The sequence below is a fragment of the Vigna angularis genome, chromosome 11, assembly GCF_016808095.1.
Source record: "Vigna angularis cultivar LongXiaoDou No.4 chromosome 11, ASM1680809v1, whole genome shotgun sequence".
NCBI classification, from domain to species: domain Eukaryota; kingdom Viridiplantae; phylum Streptophyta; class Magnoliopsida; order Fabales; family Fabaceae; genus Vigna; species Vigna angularis.
Window position 1 is genome coordinate 57,598 of NC_068980.1, and position 15,827 is coordinate 73,424.

The 15,827-nt window shown below is 31.4% G+C and overlaps 1 protein-coding gene across 1 annotated transcript; it reads left to right on the top strand.

Moving 5' to 3' along the window:
* Positions 1-5,862: 5,862 nt before the first annotated feature.
* LOC108332533 (uncharacterized) lies at positions 5,863-10,266 on the top strand. Its single transcript, XM_017567839.2, has 3 exons — positions 5,863-6,292; positions 6,408-6,452; positions 10,036-10,266. The coding sequence occupies exons 1-3, from the start codon at positions 5,904-5,906 to the stop codon at positions 10,097-10,099; spliced, it is 498 nt and encodes a 165-aa protein (XP_017423328.1). The 5' UTR covers positions 5,863-5,903; the 3' UTR covers positions 10,100-10,266.
* Positions 10,267-15,827: the final 5,561 nt, after the last annotated feature.

The following is a 15,827-nucleotide window of genomic DNA, read 5'->3' on the forward strand; positions in this document are numbered from 1 at the left end:
AAAAATTAGGTTTAATCAAAGTTTCAATGAAGTTTTCATTGTTTTTTTTAAGGGTTAAATATGTTTTTCGTCCCTTAAGTATCACATGATTTTGTTTTTAGTTCCTACTCAAAATTTTGATGGTTTTTAGTCCTTATAGTTTTGAAACTCTGATTATTAGTCCTTCAAATTGGACAGTGTTAAGTTTTAGTGGATGTGGCAAACGGCGATGTCACATGAAATATCAGCTGCCCTCTTCACTCTCTGTCACGTTGGATGTTTAAGTGTTGAACTGAGATTAAGTATGTTAAGTGTGCATTTCGTTCAAGAGCACTTTGTCATCTATTATAAATGAGATTTGAAGAAGTTGGATTCTTCTTCATGACTGCAGTTGGGGGCAAAGAAAGCTAAGGAGGTACATCTGAAGGTTGGAGTTGGTGTTTTTGAGGAGGTAAGTTGATATGTTTTGTTTTGCTCTTCTTCGTGTGAATATAAGGATTGAGGATATAGTGTTTGGGTGGGCTGGAAAGCTGATGAAGGGATTGCTTTGTTGTAGTGAAATGAAAGGTGAGAGTGGAGGAAATGGTTGGACATGAAGGTCAATTGGTTCGGGAAAGTTGCAAAGCTGTGGATCATCTTCACGGTTATCTTCTAAATTGTGTGGTTGTGGTGAAACATTGTTGGTTTTGAAGGCAACTACTGTGAAGAACAAAAGAAGATTGTTTTATAGATGTAAAAATTGGGCAGTAAGTGATTAAATCTTTCATTTCATGTGCTGAATTTTGAATTAATCTTGTGTTGTTTTGATTGTAGAGTAATTCAAGTTGTAATTACTTTGAATGGCATGATGAAGGAGTTTCTGAAATTGAAGGAAGCTTTGAAAGAAAACGTGAAGAACTTGAAATGTGTTTGGAAAATGAAAAACTTGTACTGGATATATGGAAGAAGAACGACAAGTTGAAAAGGAAATTAGAACAAGAGAAGAAAGTTGGAAAAATGATGTTGTTGTTGTTTCTCTTGTCATGGGCGTTAACAATTTTCTTTTGTATTATGTTTTTGTTCAAGATTAATTGTAATTGAGAATTATGGTTGAATAAAATGAGGTAGTTGAGTTTGTCTCGAAATTCTGCTTGTTGTTTGTTTTCTCTTTAACATTCCATTATTACCGTTACTGGTCTTTTGTTGTATGTTAATAAAGAAAACAGTTGGCAGCATAAGAAAGTAGAAGCAGAGTATATGTAAATGTGAACTTGGAATAAATAAAGTTAACTTGGCATAATGCAAAGATGGAATACAACAAGAAGCAGGATATAATATGAAGTGGTCCCATACTATTAAATAAGATAAGTTAAGTGGTCCCTTTTCACTACAAAAAATATTGTAATAACAGTACTAAAGTAAGTTAAGTGGTCTCTTACAATTACATAGGATGGTAGATGTTAAAAGCAACCACTGTACCTACTACTATTGTTCCCTAAGTGGGTGATTGTGACTTACAAAATTCATTAAAATAAAGGCTTGGCTACAATAAATCTTCAATTGGTACTAGCTTGGGACCCTAGATGTTGTGCAGCCAGTAGTCGTGAGGATGTTCTTCTTCCAACTTGGTGACTTGATGCAGGTCCTGCTCCACTGCCACTTCTTCTTCCTCGTGTTGATGTTCCTCCTCCTTGGCGACTTGATGCAGGTCCTGGTCCATTGCCACTTCTTCTTCCCGTGTTGATGTTCCTCCTCCTTGGCGACTTGATGCAGGTCCTGGTCCACTGCCACTTCTTCTTCCCCTTGTTGATGTTGCTCCTCCTTATGACGTTGATGGAGCTGGTTCTGCTTGAGAACCTCCTGCAGTGGAAGTCGCCCTTGTGCTGCCAAATCCTCCTACACTTGAAGTGGCCCTTGTGTTCTGTAAATGGAAGTAAGCAACATTGCAATTATCATAGTGTAAATAAGTTTGAATGTGTAAATAAGTGAAGTTGTAAAAGAGTGATTTTGTACCTTTTTCTTTCCCCTTTTACATGTTCTTACATTATGACCAAATTCATTGCAGCTGCTACACTTCATAACAAGATTCTTCTTTGACAATTTTGTATGAGTCACATATTCATCAGCCTCCCTTCTTCTTAGTTTTTTAGGCCTCCCAGGGGGTGTTTTATAAATTGGAGGCAGTAGTGAACCAGATTCAAAAGTAGACCACAATTGTTGTCCATTGATTGGAACAATTTCAGGACCATAACAAGTCTCATAAGCCTCTCTCTTGTAATAAGGATGTACATAGTCTTCAGGGTTTTCTAGTTTGTAATTTATGGCAGCCACAGCGTGCCTGCAAGGAATTCCTACCAAATCCCAAAAGTAACAACTACATGAATGGTTACTTAGGTCAACTACAAACTTATCCATTGTAAACCCGTGAGTGACTTCAAATTTTGCAGCCCCTGCCCAAGTTGGAATCCAATTTCCACTCTTCTCAACTTCCCCATCAAGCCTATTTCGTGGTTTAGGCATCACAACTCCTGTATATGTCTTTGCTTTTTCTCTAAGTGTTGCAAACCTACTCATAATGTAAGTTCTAATCCATTCCATCATAGTTATGATAGGTTTGTCTCTAGCTAGTAAAATTGTACTATTAAATGACTCAGACAAATTATTTAACAAGACATCGCATCTAGGATAACTACTAAATGCATGTTTACACCAACGATTAGTTGGAATAGCTAGCAACCAATTGTAAGCATCAATGTTAACATTGGAAAACTCACCCATTTTCTTTTCCCAACTCTGTTTAAATGTGGCCTTCGCAGCCCCCATCATAAGATCTCTAATAAGCACTCCTCCACCAAACTTCTTCTTGTAATTGTTATACAAGTGCCTTAAGCACAATCTATGTTCCACTCCTTCCAAGATCTCATCAAAAACTGTCATTAGTCCCTGCAAATCACAAAAGGTCTTGGTCAATAGTAAATATTCCAATTGCTACGAAATAAAAATAGGAAAACATTAAAATGAAAATACCTTTTGTTGATCAGAAATGAAAACCCAACGTTGACAATCAATGCCTCCAATATCATCCAGAAGTAGTGTCAAAAACCATCTCCAACTTTCTTTGCTCATTTTCAACCACAGCAAAAGCTAGTGGGAAATATTGGTCATTCGGGTCTCTGCCCACTGCCACCAACAACTGACTACCATATGTTGTCTTTAGATGACAACCATCTACCCCTATGAAGGGCCTGCAACTTCCTAAGAAGCCTTGCTTACAGCCCTCTAAACACATATAAAATGAGCCAAATCTTGGAGGCAAACTTGGTTAGGGTTGATTGACTTTAATTTTAAAGGTTCCAGACTTCACTCTTAGCAATTCACCCACATAATCATATAGACGACCGTATTGTCGTTCTCCATCACCAACCAAAGAATCCAAAGCAATTTGCTTGGCCTTTCCAGCTTTCCAAGCAATTATTCCAACACTGAATGACTTCTTAATGTCATCAATTATTTGGTTGACTGTCATGTTAGCCACATTTACAAACCTATCTACTAATACTTGTGCAATCCAGTTAACATTTGCACTTTTGTTTCCAAAGACCCTTCCACAACTGTGTCGTCCAACCAAGGTTTTCACCCTAAATGTTTGCTTGCCTCCTACCTTGCTAGCCATAATCAAAAAACCACATTTGTTTTTACAAACTGCCCTTACTCTGTTCAGGTCATTCTTCACAAACTTAACCTCTTTTCCATTTAATACACTATACTCCAATAATGCATTTTTAAATTCCTTTAATGAACATAACTCCATCCCCAGTTCAAATCTGAAGTTCTTGTTCATATCATCTTTTCTATACTTTTTAAATTTCCCTTTTCCAACCTCACATCCTCATCACTATCTACATTTGAATCCAATTCATCACTATTGTATTCTTCATTCATGTCATGATCTCCAACTTCTACATTCATTATAAATGAACCTTCCCCAACATTGCATCTTCTAGTCACACATTTCTTCTTCTTTTTCATTCTATTCCACCTATCCAAAACTGGATTAATGTTTCTCCGAACTTGGTCCACCCTATCATTCTGAACACCAAACTCATCATCTTCATTAGCCATTCTGTCTTCTTCACTTTCATCCATACATTCTTCAGCTGAAGCTTCTACTTCCCCCTCAACAACATTCCCCCCTTCCTCTTCTTCTTCACCACCACCAACAACAAACTCTTCTTCTTCCTCACCCATTTGAACCTCTTCATGTTCATCATCACCATCACACTCTTCTTCTTCCTCACCCATTACAACCTCTTCTTGTTTGTCACCACCATCACACTCTTCTTCTTCCTCACCCATTTCAACCTCTTCTTGTTCATGACCACCACCAAACTCTTCTTCTTCCTCACCCATTTCAACCTCTTCATGTTCCTCACCACCATCACACTCTTCTTCTTCCTCACCCATTTCAACCTCTTCATGTTCCTCACCACCATCACACTCTTCTTCTTCCTCACCCATTTCAACCTCTTGTTGTTCATGACCACCATCACACTCTTCCTTACCCTCTTCTACAACAACATCACCCTCTTCCAGACCCATTCCACCCTCTTGTACAATCTCATCCACTTTGGAAACCACTTCCTCCGTATCTATGTTTCCTTTTTCTGCCACTTCACCACAACTAAGAAAGTGAACTTCCACTGCCTCACTAGGAACATATTGAACATAGATTTCTACCTCTTCCTTATTCTCCTCTGCATAGTTAGCCAAGTACAGTGCTTCACTGTCATCACTCAATAATCTCACATTATTCATCAGCCTTTGTTTGGACCCCTTCCACCATAGTAAGGGTTTTGGGGTTCTTGTTTTTTTTTTTTATAGTTTTGAAAATGAAAATTATTCAAATACTCTTGACCTTAAAACATAGAATCCATAATATTTGAAGATATTTTTGTCTACTAAAACTCGATACACATTGTTAAAATGTACCAATTGAAAAAAGAACATTCGTAATTTAGCAAGCCCACACACACACATATATATATATATATATATATATATATATATATATATATATATATATATATATATATATATATATATATATATATATATATATATATATATATATATATATATATATATATATATTCGCTAATGAGAGAATTGGTTACAATGGATAATTTTTTTACAGCTTTAGAGTCTTACTAGTGATGAAAATAACATTTTTAACATCTTTGAATACGTTATGTGGAATGTATACAATTTCGAAATTTGATATTTCAGAAGAGGTATTAAATAATATATGGTCTAGAGTAAGAATTGTAAACTATATTTAGATACTTTTTAGTTAAAATTTATAAAAATGGTATATATCTCAACTTATTTCATAATTATCTCACATGTTTTCAATCATTTCAATAAAAAGTGCTTACAAACAAGTGTCACAGAATGTGGCATCATCATTTCTATTAATTTATTTTTAAAACAATTGTAAAAATAATTAAATATTTTAAAAATTGTTTTCAAGTTAATTTTTTTAATTTTTAAGAGATCCAAAAGTTTTATATGAATGTGTTTTTTAGTGCATAGGTACGAGAATTGACATAAAATGATTTCTTTCCACGTTTATTCCGGTTTTATCTTATGTGCATAGTTAGTCACTCAGAATTTGTACATGTCAATTATTTTTTTGAAGTACAATAAACATGTGATTTGACCTTTTTAATTATCATTATTGCATAATATTAATAGGTATTAATATATAATTCTAGTATTTATAAAATGTAATGTTTAGTTTGAAATTCAGCAAAATTATCCACCTAAAACTGCAATTAATTTTGAAAAAGTATCCATTAATTATTTTGTCTTGCTCTCCACAAAAGCGCAGTGCATACAAAAGGGAAGAGAAGATAATTGTGTGTAGTTGGGGAGTGCCTAAAGATATGGTAATTTATGGCCCTTGTTTATCGGAGAACTGTGGTTGGTGGGTACGTGCCGGGGGAATTCAGAGTGCGACTGGAACTGGGAGAAGAAGCATGGTCACTTGCAAAATCCAGAGTGTGAGACTCAGTAGAGCATGCAGTCTGGCACTGACTACCTTGCTGACGACCGCTGCTGTAATAGCTTCTGTGGCTGCAGCTGATGAACCGGAGACTCTATCTAACATACCTCAAACATTGTCCGGTGAGTGCACGCTGCCCAAAGACTGTAAGAAAACTAGAATACAGAAACCAAAGTCGAGGAAAGCGGAATCGTGCACAATCAAGTGTGTCACCACTTGCATCCGAGGTGGCGAAGGCTCTCCTGGAGAAGGCCCTTTTAACGTTATAAGGTACAACAAGTAAAATAATAAACTTCCTGCTTTGATATTTTAAACATTACATTACATTGGTTTGTGTAATTGTCTAAATGGACACATACCATTGCGTTGGATTGCTTTTTTTCAGACCTCTGGTTGTTTTTAAGCAAGGGTTTCGAACTCGTCAATACTGGTAAATCACTTCAACTCTTTGCTGTAGTTTTTAACTAGTGAGAGCTTCCTCTCAAAATGATGGGTTCCCTGCTAATTTTATGTGCTGGTTACTGATAAAATTAGCAGTGGACTTCTATACCAACTGAAATTTTCTGAGTAATATCGAAACGGTATTTTAATAAATCCTCCCCTTGAAAATAGAAGTTTGATATCCTTAGGCTAAAAAATATCTTAAAAGATTCTCAGACAGAATCATTCTCTTCTGTCATTCACGCTTTGCACAGACACAAATATGTATATGAGAGTTACAACATAACGCCTAAGATTGGGCTATCCAGATTGATTCCCAAAATAAATCGGATTATTCCAAAATATAACTCCCAAAATCACGTCCACATGATTGTTGGCTAATAATGTGTGGTCATATCAATAATGTTTTGATCATCAATTCTGGTATGATTTAATCATAACAACTTTTTGTCTTGTAATGATCTCACTATCCCCCATCAAGTTAGAGTATGTAGATTGTAGGATCTTATATATTGAACTTCTCTCTAAGAGATCGTTGTTTGGTTTTAAATTGCGTCTAATAGCTTAGTGTCTCATATGAGCGTATATTGGGTTAGAGCTGGTTTCGATCTTTGTCCTTTATAAGTGATTAGTTGTTGAAAGAAAGAAGGGTATCATTTCCAAGATCAAGAAATTCAATTTGTAAAATAGTTTCAACCCTTGAAGAATTAAGATGAGAGTCCTGCCTAAGGAGCAAGGGGTGTGGGCACCACACTTTCTAGCAACATGGCAAACATAGAAAGGCATACTCTGAATCAGTTGGAGGAGAAGACACATTTGATGATTCTCCCATCTTTTTCAGCTGAGGTGCTCTATGAGGTTGTAGAGGAAAAGACCTATGCAACTTTGTGGTTGAAGTTGGCGAAGTTATTCATGACAAAGTCCATTTGCAATAAGAATTTGGTATGTCTTTAAAAGCTCATCTTGATTAGCTCAATTTAATCTTGATGGAGCTTTTAGCATAGATGTCAAGGTATATGATGAAGACACAATGATGTTTATACTAGCCTCTTGTCTACCATCCTACATGGATTTTGTAAATTCTTTGAGTGTAGGGAAGGAATTCACTACTCTCGAAGAGGTTAAGTCTATGCCTCTGTAAAATGGATTTTTCCCGAAAGCATGTGATAGTATTCATCCTCTTTAGGGTTGGTGGTCTTCAAGAAAGATAAGTGTTGGAGATCTCACATCAACTAAAGATAAAATAAATTTATAATATATAAGTGGATGCAAATCTCATTTTACAAGTTGATTTTACAAGGTTGAGTTAGACTTAAAATTCATTTCTTAAAAGCAAGAAATCAAATAAGACAAAGGTTGATGTTATGAACGTTTGTGGATATTGCAAAGGTTGAGTTAGCCATTGGACTCTTATTGGTAGTTAATATATTAGCCGTTGGACACTTATGGGTAGTTAATGTATTAGTTATTGGAGTCTTATGGATAGTTAATGTGTTAGCCATTTTTAATCGTTTTTGTCTGTTTTGAATACAACAATTAGGAATATGTGAGTATATAAATTATATTAGTGATTGCATGAATAACAACAACAAGAAGTGAATAAGTTTATTCATAAAAAACTTGTTTTGCTAACAGAATCATCTAAATAGTATCTCTCGTGAAGGAGTTGCTTGTCTTAAGAGTGACAATTGGATTTTGACCATGCACAAAAAGATGGAGTCGGTGCAGAATAATGAGACTTGGATCTGGTAAGATCACCTCGAGGCAAGAGCATTGTTGGTTCCAAGTGGATCTTCAAGAATAAGATCTCAAAAACATTTAAAGGTAGAGCCTCTATTGAAGCGCCTGTATCTAGGTCTAGCAACCGTGAATCTTGTGAAGCAACTACGTCAATGTCTAATAGTAGAATGGGTGGTAAGGTGTCTACGATAGTGCATTTGATAAACATCTATATCAGGATAAACATCTATGATAGAACATTTGAGGACCCGTCTACATTAAATTGTGTTCAGTTCAAGGCTAGTTTGGTAGTTAAGGATTCTGACCAGAAGGAGGGTGTTGATTACAATAAGATATTCTCTTGAATAATTAGCCACACGTTCATCAGGGTCTTAATTGCACTTGTGGTTAGTGAAGGTGAATGTATGGAACTTGAACAACTAGAAGTGAAGATGACCTTTCTCCATGGCCTCTGATTTATTAAACTAAAGGTTTTGAGGTAGATGGTAAGGAGATGATGTGTGGAAACGAAGAGGTCATTGCACAAATTAAAACAATCTAATATAAGAGGTTTGATTGGTTCTGTCTCTTGGGGATACAACAAAATTTCTTATGATTCATGCATCTATTATAAGAATAAGTAGAATAGTGAGTTTATCTACATGTTATTATATGTAGACGCTATGCTGATTGCATATTGAAATGTGAGAAAACTCAAAAAAGGGCATTGGCAAGCCATGAAGCGGATCATGAGACCTAAAATGGAGCAAGGACATTGAAATTAGTTTTAAGGGTGATTAGTAATACAAAGGGAAGGGTCCTCCTAATCACCCTCCTCTCCAACTCCCTTAGATCCCCAACCATTGATACCAAAGTTCCGATATGCTATTTAGTCCCTTAATTTTGGACCAATTTTGTTTATAAAATTTTCTTCCAAATTACTTTTTAGCCCTCCCAATTTAGATGGTGTGTATCATTGAGTTTTGTTAGAAATGTTGGAATAAGCAATTTCATTGAAACCCTGAGCTAGTTACAGCCCAGGTTATTTGCCAAGCAAGTACAGTATCTGGTGTAAAAACTGATGCAAGTCCTGCAACCTTCTATTTTTCCGCGCATTCAAGCTCGCCGTTGACGTTTATCAGCGGAGGGGTCTATCATCTGGTGATAACGTCATGGTGGGATACCCAGAAACAGATGACTGGCTTAAAGGAGATACATTACTGGATGAGTGGCCCCTGGGTCTTGGTTTAGGTTTTTAAGACCCTTATTCCTCTTCAACACTGTCCTAGTTGTTGTTCCATCAGATTTGGATGCTACCGGCGCAATTCTTTGTACTTGGATTTTGTTTTGTAATGAAGCGGTTTGATCCATTTGCTGTTCTGCTCAGTGACCAACCTACGACGGAGAATAAAAACAAGGAAATGAAACAATAGAAGTGAGTAATTTAATTTAAAAGCCCTGCCATTGCAACGATGACGCAGAGATATAACAGAGTCAGAAACTCTTCTCGCAAAGAAGGAACAAATTATCTCTTGGGTGTGAGACTTAAAACAGCTTGAATTTGAGTTTTTAAAATTAAATTGAAACCAAACTTTGGCATGTTATTACTGAGGGGAAAATGACATTTTGTAAACTAAGAGACTAAAAGGGTAGTTTTTAATTGAAGCACAAAAACAAAATTCGTTTAAAAAATTAAGGACTGGGCATATATAAGTAAAAATAATAATGTTTTATTAGTTGCTTTTAAATAATTAAAAAAATTGGCGTTAAATAATTTTTTTCTGTTTTAACAAAATGAATATTTTTTACTCGGGTACTTTCGATTACTGATTAGCATTTATTTCCTTGGTCAGTTTGGTGGAATGTTCAGAAATTTGTAATTTGATAAGCGATGTTGCAGTAACGAAAGATAGGTAGTCCCTCCTCAGTTAACGCCTACTTCACCCTATATACTTTCCTTGTGTAATGTTCAAATATCTATAGTTTGATGGCATGATAGACATTCAACTTATGTTTGGTTTATAGCATTATAATTAATAGTTGAGTACTTCTTTAATAATTAATAATAATGTGTATTTTGGTAATCATTTCGTGTGGAATAGACACTTACGTAAAGGTGGATGGATCCCTCTATTCTCACTTTACAGTAGGGGTTGCCTTCCCTTCGCAATACTGTAAACTTATTGACACAATATATGTTTAGTATATGGCTAACGACGGCCGAAATTTGGGTGGATAATGTTTTCTCAAAATATAAGTGAATTTTTTATTTATTTTGATTTTATGTTAATTTTACACGTCATTACTATACATTAGCTATTTATAAATGGTATTATTTATAAATTAAAACTGTATAACAAATTTATCGTTAATTGTTGCACAAAGAAGAGGAGAGAAAAAGAGATAAAGTAATTGTGAAAAAAAAAAACAGAGTGTGTCTGATGCAATGTTTATAATATTGTGTCCACAAAAGGTTTTACACATTGTGAGTTTGATGTACTCTATATATTTATAAATAAAAAATAACTAAAACTGAATAAAATTGAATTGCATCTCAACACTTTCTCTTAATTTAGTTTCTCAGCATTAAAAACATTTTACTTATCTCAAAATTTTAAATCTTTCGCTCCTAGTCTATTTGGTGAAAACATCTACAACTTAAGATATATCCGTTCTAGTTTTCCTTCATTAGACTAATCTTCAAATAATGAAATAGTAAATTTTAGTGTCTGATACGCTTAATCTTTCCATGAGTTATAGATGGAGATAATAATGGGTCGAGATGAATATAGACATTGTTTATTTATTATTTGTTTCGTCTAAAAATATTTGTTGTATTATTCGTCGAATATTTATGGATATTCACAAATATTTTCATATTTCATATTTTATATTTTAATTAAATTATTTAAAAAATCATAAAATTATAAATTTAAATAAAAATATTAATGATTTTCAAGTATAATTCAAATCAAATTACTCAATGGAATATTAATGTGAATAATTTTAGTCTTTTTAAAAAGTAAATTTAAATGAGTTGTGTTAAAATATAAATTTTAAAAAATTAATCTTTTACATAATCACTCTAGGCCTAAATAAAAAAAATAGAAATATACAAAGTGAAATACTAAACTATTATTCTATGGTTAATATTTAATTTACTAATAATTTTATTTTGATTACTTGAATTAAAAAACATTCATATAAAATTTATTAATAATTATTAACAGTGAGTATTCGTGGGTTGAATACTTGTATCTATTCCGTCAATAAACAGATAATTAAATATTTTTATCTACTATTTATAATATTAAGAATATATATATATATATATATATATATATATATATATATATATATATATATATATATATATATATATATATATATATATATATATATATATATATATTTAGATTCTTTGACAAGTTTGTTATAGACTTGTTCTCAATGAACAACTTCATTCTTATACTTCAATTTCAACTTTAACTCAATCCACACTTGTCTGGCCATGTAGCTTGATATGTACACATTGCAACAACTATGTATTATATATTGTGCTAAAACAACTACTTATTCTTTCTTCAAACTCCCTGAGGTCGAGGCTTCTTCTACAAAGAATACAAAATTGCAGTGCTTTTAATCATCCTGATGACCTTCCCATTTCAAATCTATATGGACCCAACAAGTTCAATTGCTTGAGTTGAAGTGTTGTTTTTTTGGAAATAGAATACCATTTTTTACAGTTCCTTTGATGTATTCAAGAATCTATTTGGCAGATAAAAGATGAGATGCCCTAGAATTTTCCATATATTTTGATATAACTTTTATACGAAATTCTATACTAGGTTGTGTATGACAAAGATATAGTAAAAAATCAATAATTTTGTTATACTTGGGTTCATCAACTCATTATTTCTCTAGTATTAAACCCAATCTTAGACGAAGTACCTATTGAATTATAATTAAGAATATTAAATCTCTTTAAAACCTCTATTACATACCTCATTTGGGGATCACCATTCTTTCTTTACTCTCGTGAATTCAATGCTTATAAATCAATCTCGCCTTCATGATTCTCTCAAATTAGAAGATCATGCATGTACAAACACATTATAACTAGGTTTTACATATGCATATAGCGTTGCATTTGCATCTAATGTTGCATTTATGTTTAACGTTGCATTTGATGATAAAATCCAGTTTATTTTTCTAAAATTAAGTCAATTAACAATTGTTCTCTTGTAATTAAGCTAATCAATAATAATGTAAAGATGTAATTGATTAAAATGTTCATAGTTAAGTCTGAAAACTAAAATTTGTATGTATAAATCAATTATATTAAATATTTAATCAATTAAATGTGTAAATCTTTCTCTTATTACTTTGTTGGATTAATCGACTATGTCAAGCCTTAATAGATTAATACCAAAATGAATCAAGGCTTAAAGTTATATTAACCTAATCAATTGATGTTTTATTTTAATCGATTAATTTGTTCGTTACTACAATTTTCTTTAGAATTTGATTTAGTATGTGCCTAAACTTATAATAATGGGTTAAATTTGATTAATTGAGTTGTTTATGACAAATACATCATAAGAAGCCAACGATTCTTTTATACTTAGGTTCATCAATTCATTATTTCTCTAGTATTAAACCAATCTTAATCAAAGTACTTATTGAATTACAATTAAGCATATTAAATCTCTTTAACACTTCTATCACATGCCTCAACAGAAGCATCACCATTCCTTATTTATTCTGTGAATTCAATGCCCAAAAATCAATTTCACCTTCATGATTCTCTATAATTGGAAGATCATGTATGTACAAACACATTATAACTAGGTTTTGTATCTGACATTACATCTGCATTTAATGTTGCATTTATGTTTAACCTTGCATTTGTTTGATGATATAATTCAAATTATTTTTCTAAAATTAAGCCAATTAACAATTATTCTCTTGCAATTAAGTTAATCAATAAATAATGTAAAGATAAAATCGATAAAAATGTTCATAATTAAGTTCGAAATCTAAAATTTATATGTATCAATTAATTATATTAAATATTTAATCAATTAAATGTGTAAATCCTTCTTTTACTACTGTGTTGGATTAATCGACTATGTCAAGCTTTAATCCATTAATATCAAAATGAACCAAAACTTGAAGTTATATTAACCTAATCAATTCACGTTTTATTTAATGAATTAATTTGTCCGTTGTTAGAATTGTTTTTTGGCATTTGATTTAGTGTGCATCTAAACTTATACTAATAAGTTAAATTTGATTAAAATGGATTAAGAGGATCTTTCTTGATCATAAATACATGTTAAAACATACATAGAATAGAATGATACTTAATTATATAAAATACATACTTCTCTTTAACACTTGGACATCATAAAAAAATACAAATTATTCTTAATAAGGGCGTTCTTTTCTTTGACACAATAACAAATTGTTCTACTGAAATAAAAGTTTTTTAAATGAAATAAAAAAAAATAAGAATCACAGATAATAAAAAAGATAAAATTTGTACATTACCTCATAAATAAATGTTTTATGCAATTGAACCCTTTAAATTGATTCTTATGTAAAAAAATAATAATAAATAAAAATATTTAAAATGTTTCACCTTCGTTTTAATCTCCATCATCATAATTAATTGAAAAAAAACGATTATTACCTTCTCATACTCATGTATTGTCAATGCGGAATTTTTTTACCAAAAGAAAGAAAAAAAGATCAATTCATATGATATCTATATGATAAATTTATTTGTCATCGTAATAAATAAATAAAACTTAAACAATTTTACATTTTGTATTAAGAGGTGGCTATGTTTTTTTTTTTTACAATTGTACTAATGCCTATCATATAAAAACATCTATTAAATTAATGTCATTAATATTTTTATGTAACAGTTTATGCACCAGTATTAACGATACAATTAACACATTTAACTCAAATCTAAACGAAAGTAATAGTTTAATGATTATTTTGTAGAGATTAAAAAAACTAATTCATCTTAGTTTAGAATAATGGAAATCACTTAACTTAAAATATTTAATTGAATATTTTTCAGTAATTTTAGATTATAATAAATTTTAGGTTTAATCATTTTCGAGGTTACTAATTTTGTTGAGAAGTCTCAATTAGGTTCTCAATTATTTTTGTTCTCAATTAGATTCCTATTTTTCGATAAATTAAGGTAATTAGGTCTTTATCGTTAGTTCGGTACTAACACCAATAAAAGAAGTGTCATGTGTCAGTTTCTGATTTTTTTTTTGATGATTTTTTTTTTGAATTATTTTTATTTTTTATTTATTTTTAATTTTTTTTAAATGTTACATGTCAAACTAATATTATGTCACGTGGTAATGACAGTGTGACATGACACTGACAGTACCACGTATCATTGTAAGGTCGCGTGTCATTGCATTAGTCTCAAGGTTCCTGTATTTTTATTGTGTCTCAATTTGAACCATGTATTTTTATTTTGTCTCAATTTAGTCTTAATTTTAAAAATTAAACAATTTTGTCCTTCCTCAAATTGAAACAAAATTTAAATTGTATATAAATCTTAACAAATATTTTTATTAAAATTGATATTTTTATTAAATATTTTTAACAAGATTAAGTTTAATTATATTTATATTTACTTAATTATATAAATGTTAATTATGTTATTTAAATATACCTTATAAGAATTTGAAAAAAAAGTGACATAACATGCTGGTGTAAATTTTCGTGGAAAAAGTTTCCATGGAAGATCATGAAAGAAAAAACTATCTTTAATTACTGTTTTCACAAAAACTTTCTTCAATTTTTTTTTTTTAAAAAAGAGTGAAATTTCACATCAATATTTGTTAAGATTTATATACAATTTAAATTATGTTTGAATTTGGAGAAGAGCATAATTGTTTAATTTTTAAAATTAGGACTAAATTGAGACAAAAAAAAAATACAATGACCAAACTGAGACTAATGCAATGACATGTGGCCTGATAGTGACATGTGGCATTGTCAGTGCCATGTCACACTATCATTGCCACGTGGCACAACATCAGCTTGACATGTGTCATTTTTATTTTAAAAAAATAAATAAAAAATAAAAAACAAAAATAAATATAAAATAATTAAAATTTTCAAAAAAACCAATAACTCACACGTGATACCTCCTTTAACGGTATTAGTACGAAACTAACGCCAATGACCTAATTGCTTTAATTTTTCAAAAATAAAAATCTAATGGAGAAAAAAATAATTGAGAACCTAATTTAGACTTCTCAACAAAATCAGGGACCTCGAAAATATTAAACCTAAATTTTATTATTTGAAAAAGCTGTAATGAACACATAAAAAGGTTATTTCTTTTAAAAAGAAATCATTGGTGGAAAACCTTAAACAAAGGGACCCATGATTTTAAATAAACACAAATTATTGCTTTAGTAAAGCTTTATTTTATTAATCACTGAAAATAAAATGATATAAATTTTAAAGAAAAATGAATATGATAAAGGGTCTCACAAAAATACGAGATATGGAAATCATTTTTTTTATAATAGATAATAAATTATTATTAGTATTATCTAGTTTTATTGACTTCACAACTAACTATTATATAATAGATGTT

Coding starts and splice junctions, on each gene's coding strand:
- LOC108332533 (XM_017567839.2), top strand. CDS start 5,904: ATGGTAATTTATGGCCCTTGTTTATCGGAGAACTGTGGTTGGTGGGTA. Junction 6,293..6,407: donor GGCCCTTTTAACGTTATAAG/GTACAACAAGTA, acceptor GCTTTTTTTCAG/ACCTCTGGTTGTTTTTAAGC. Junction 6,453..10,035: donor TTTCGAACTCGTCAATACTG/GTAAATCACTTC, acceptor TTCCTTGGTCAG/TTTGGTGGAATGTTCAGAAA.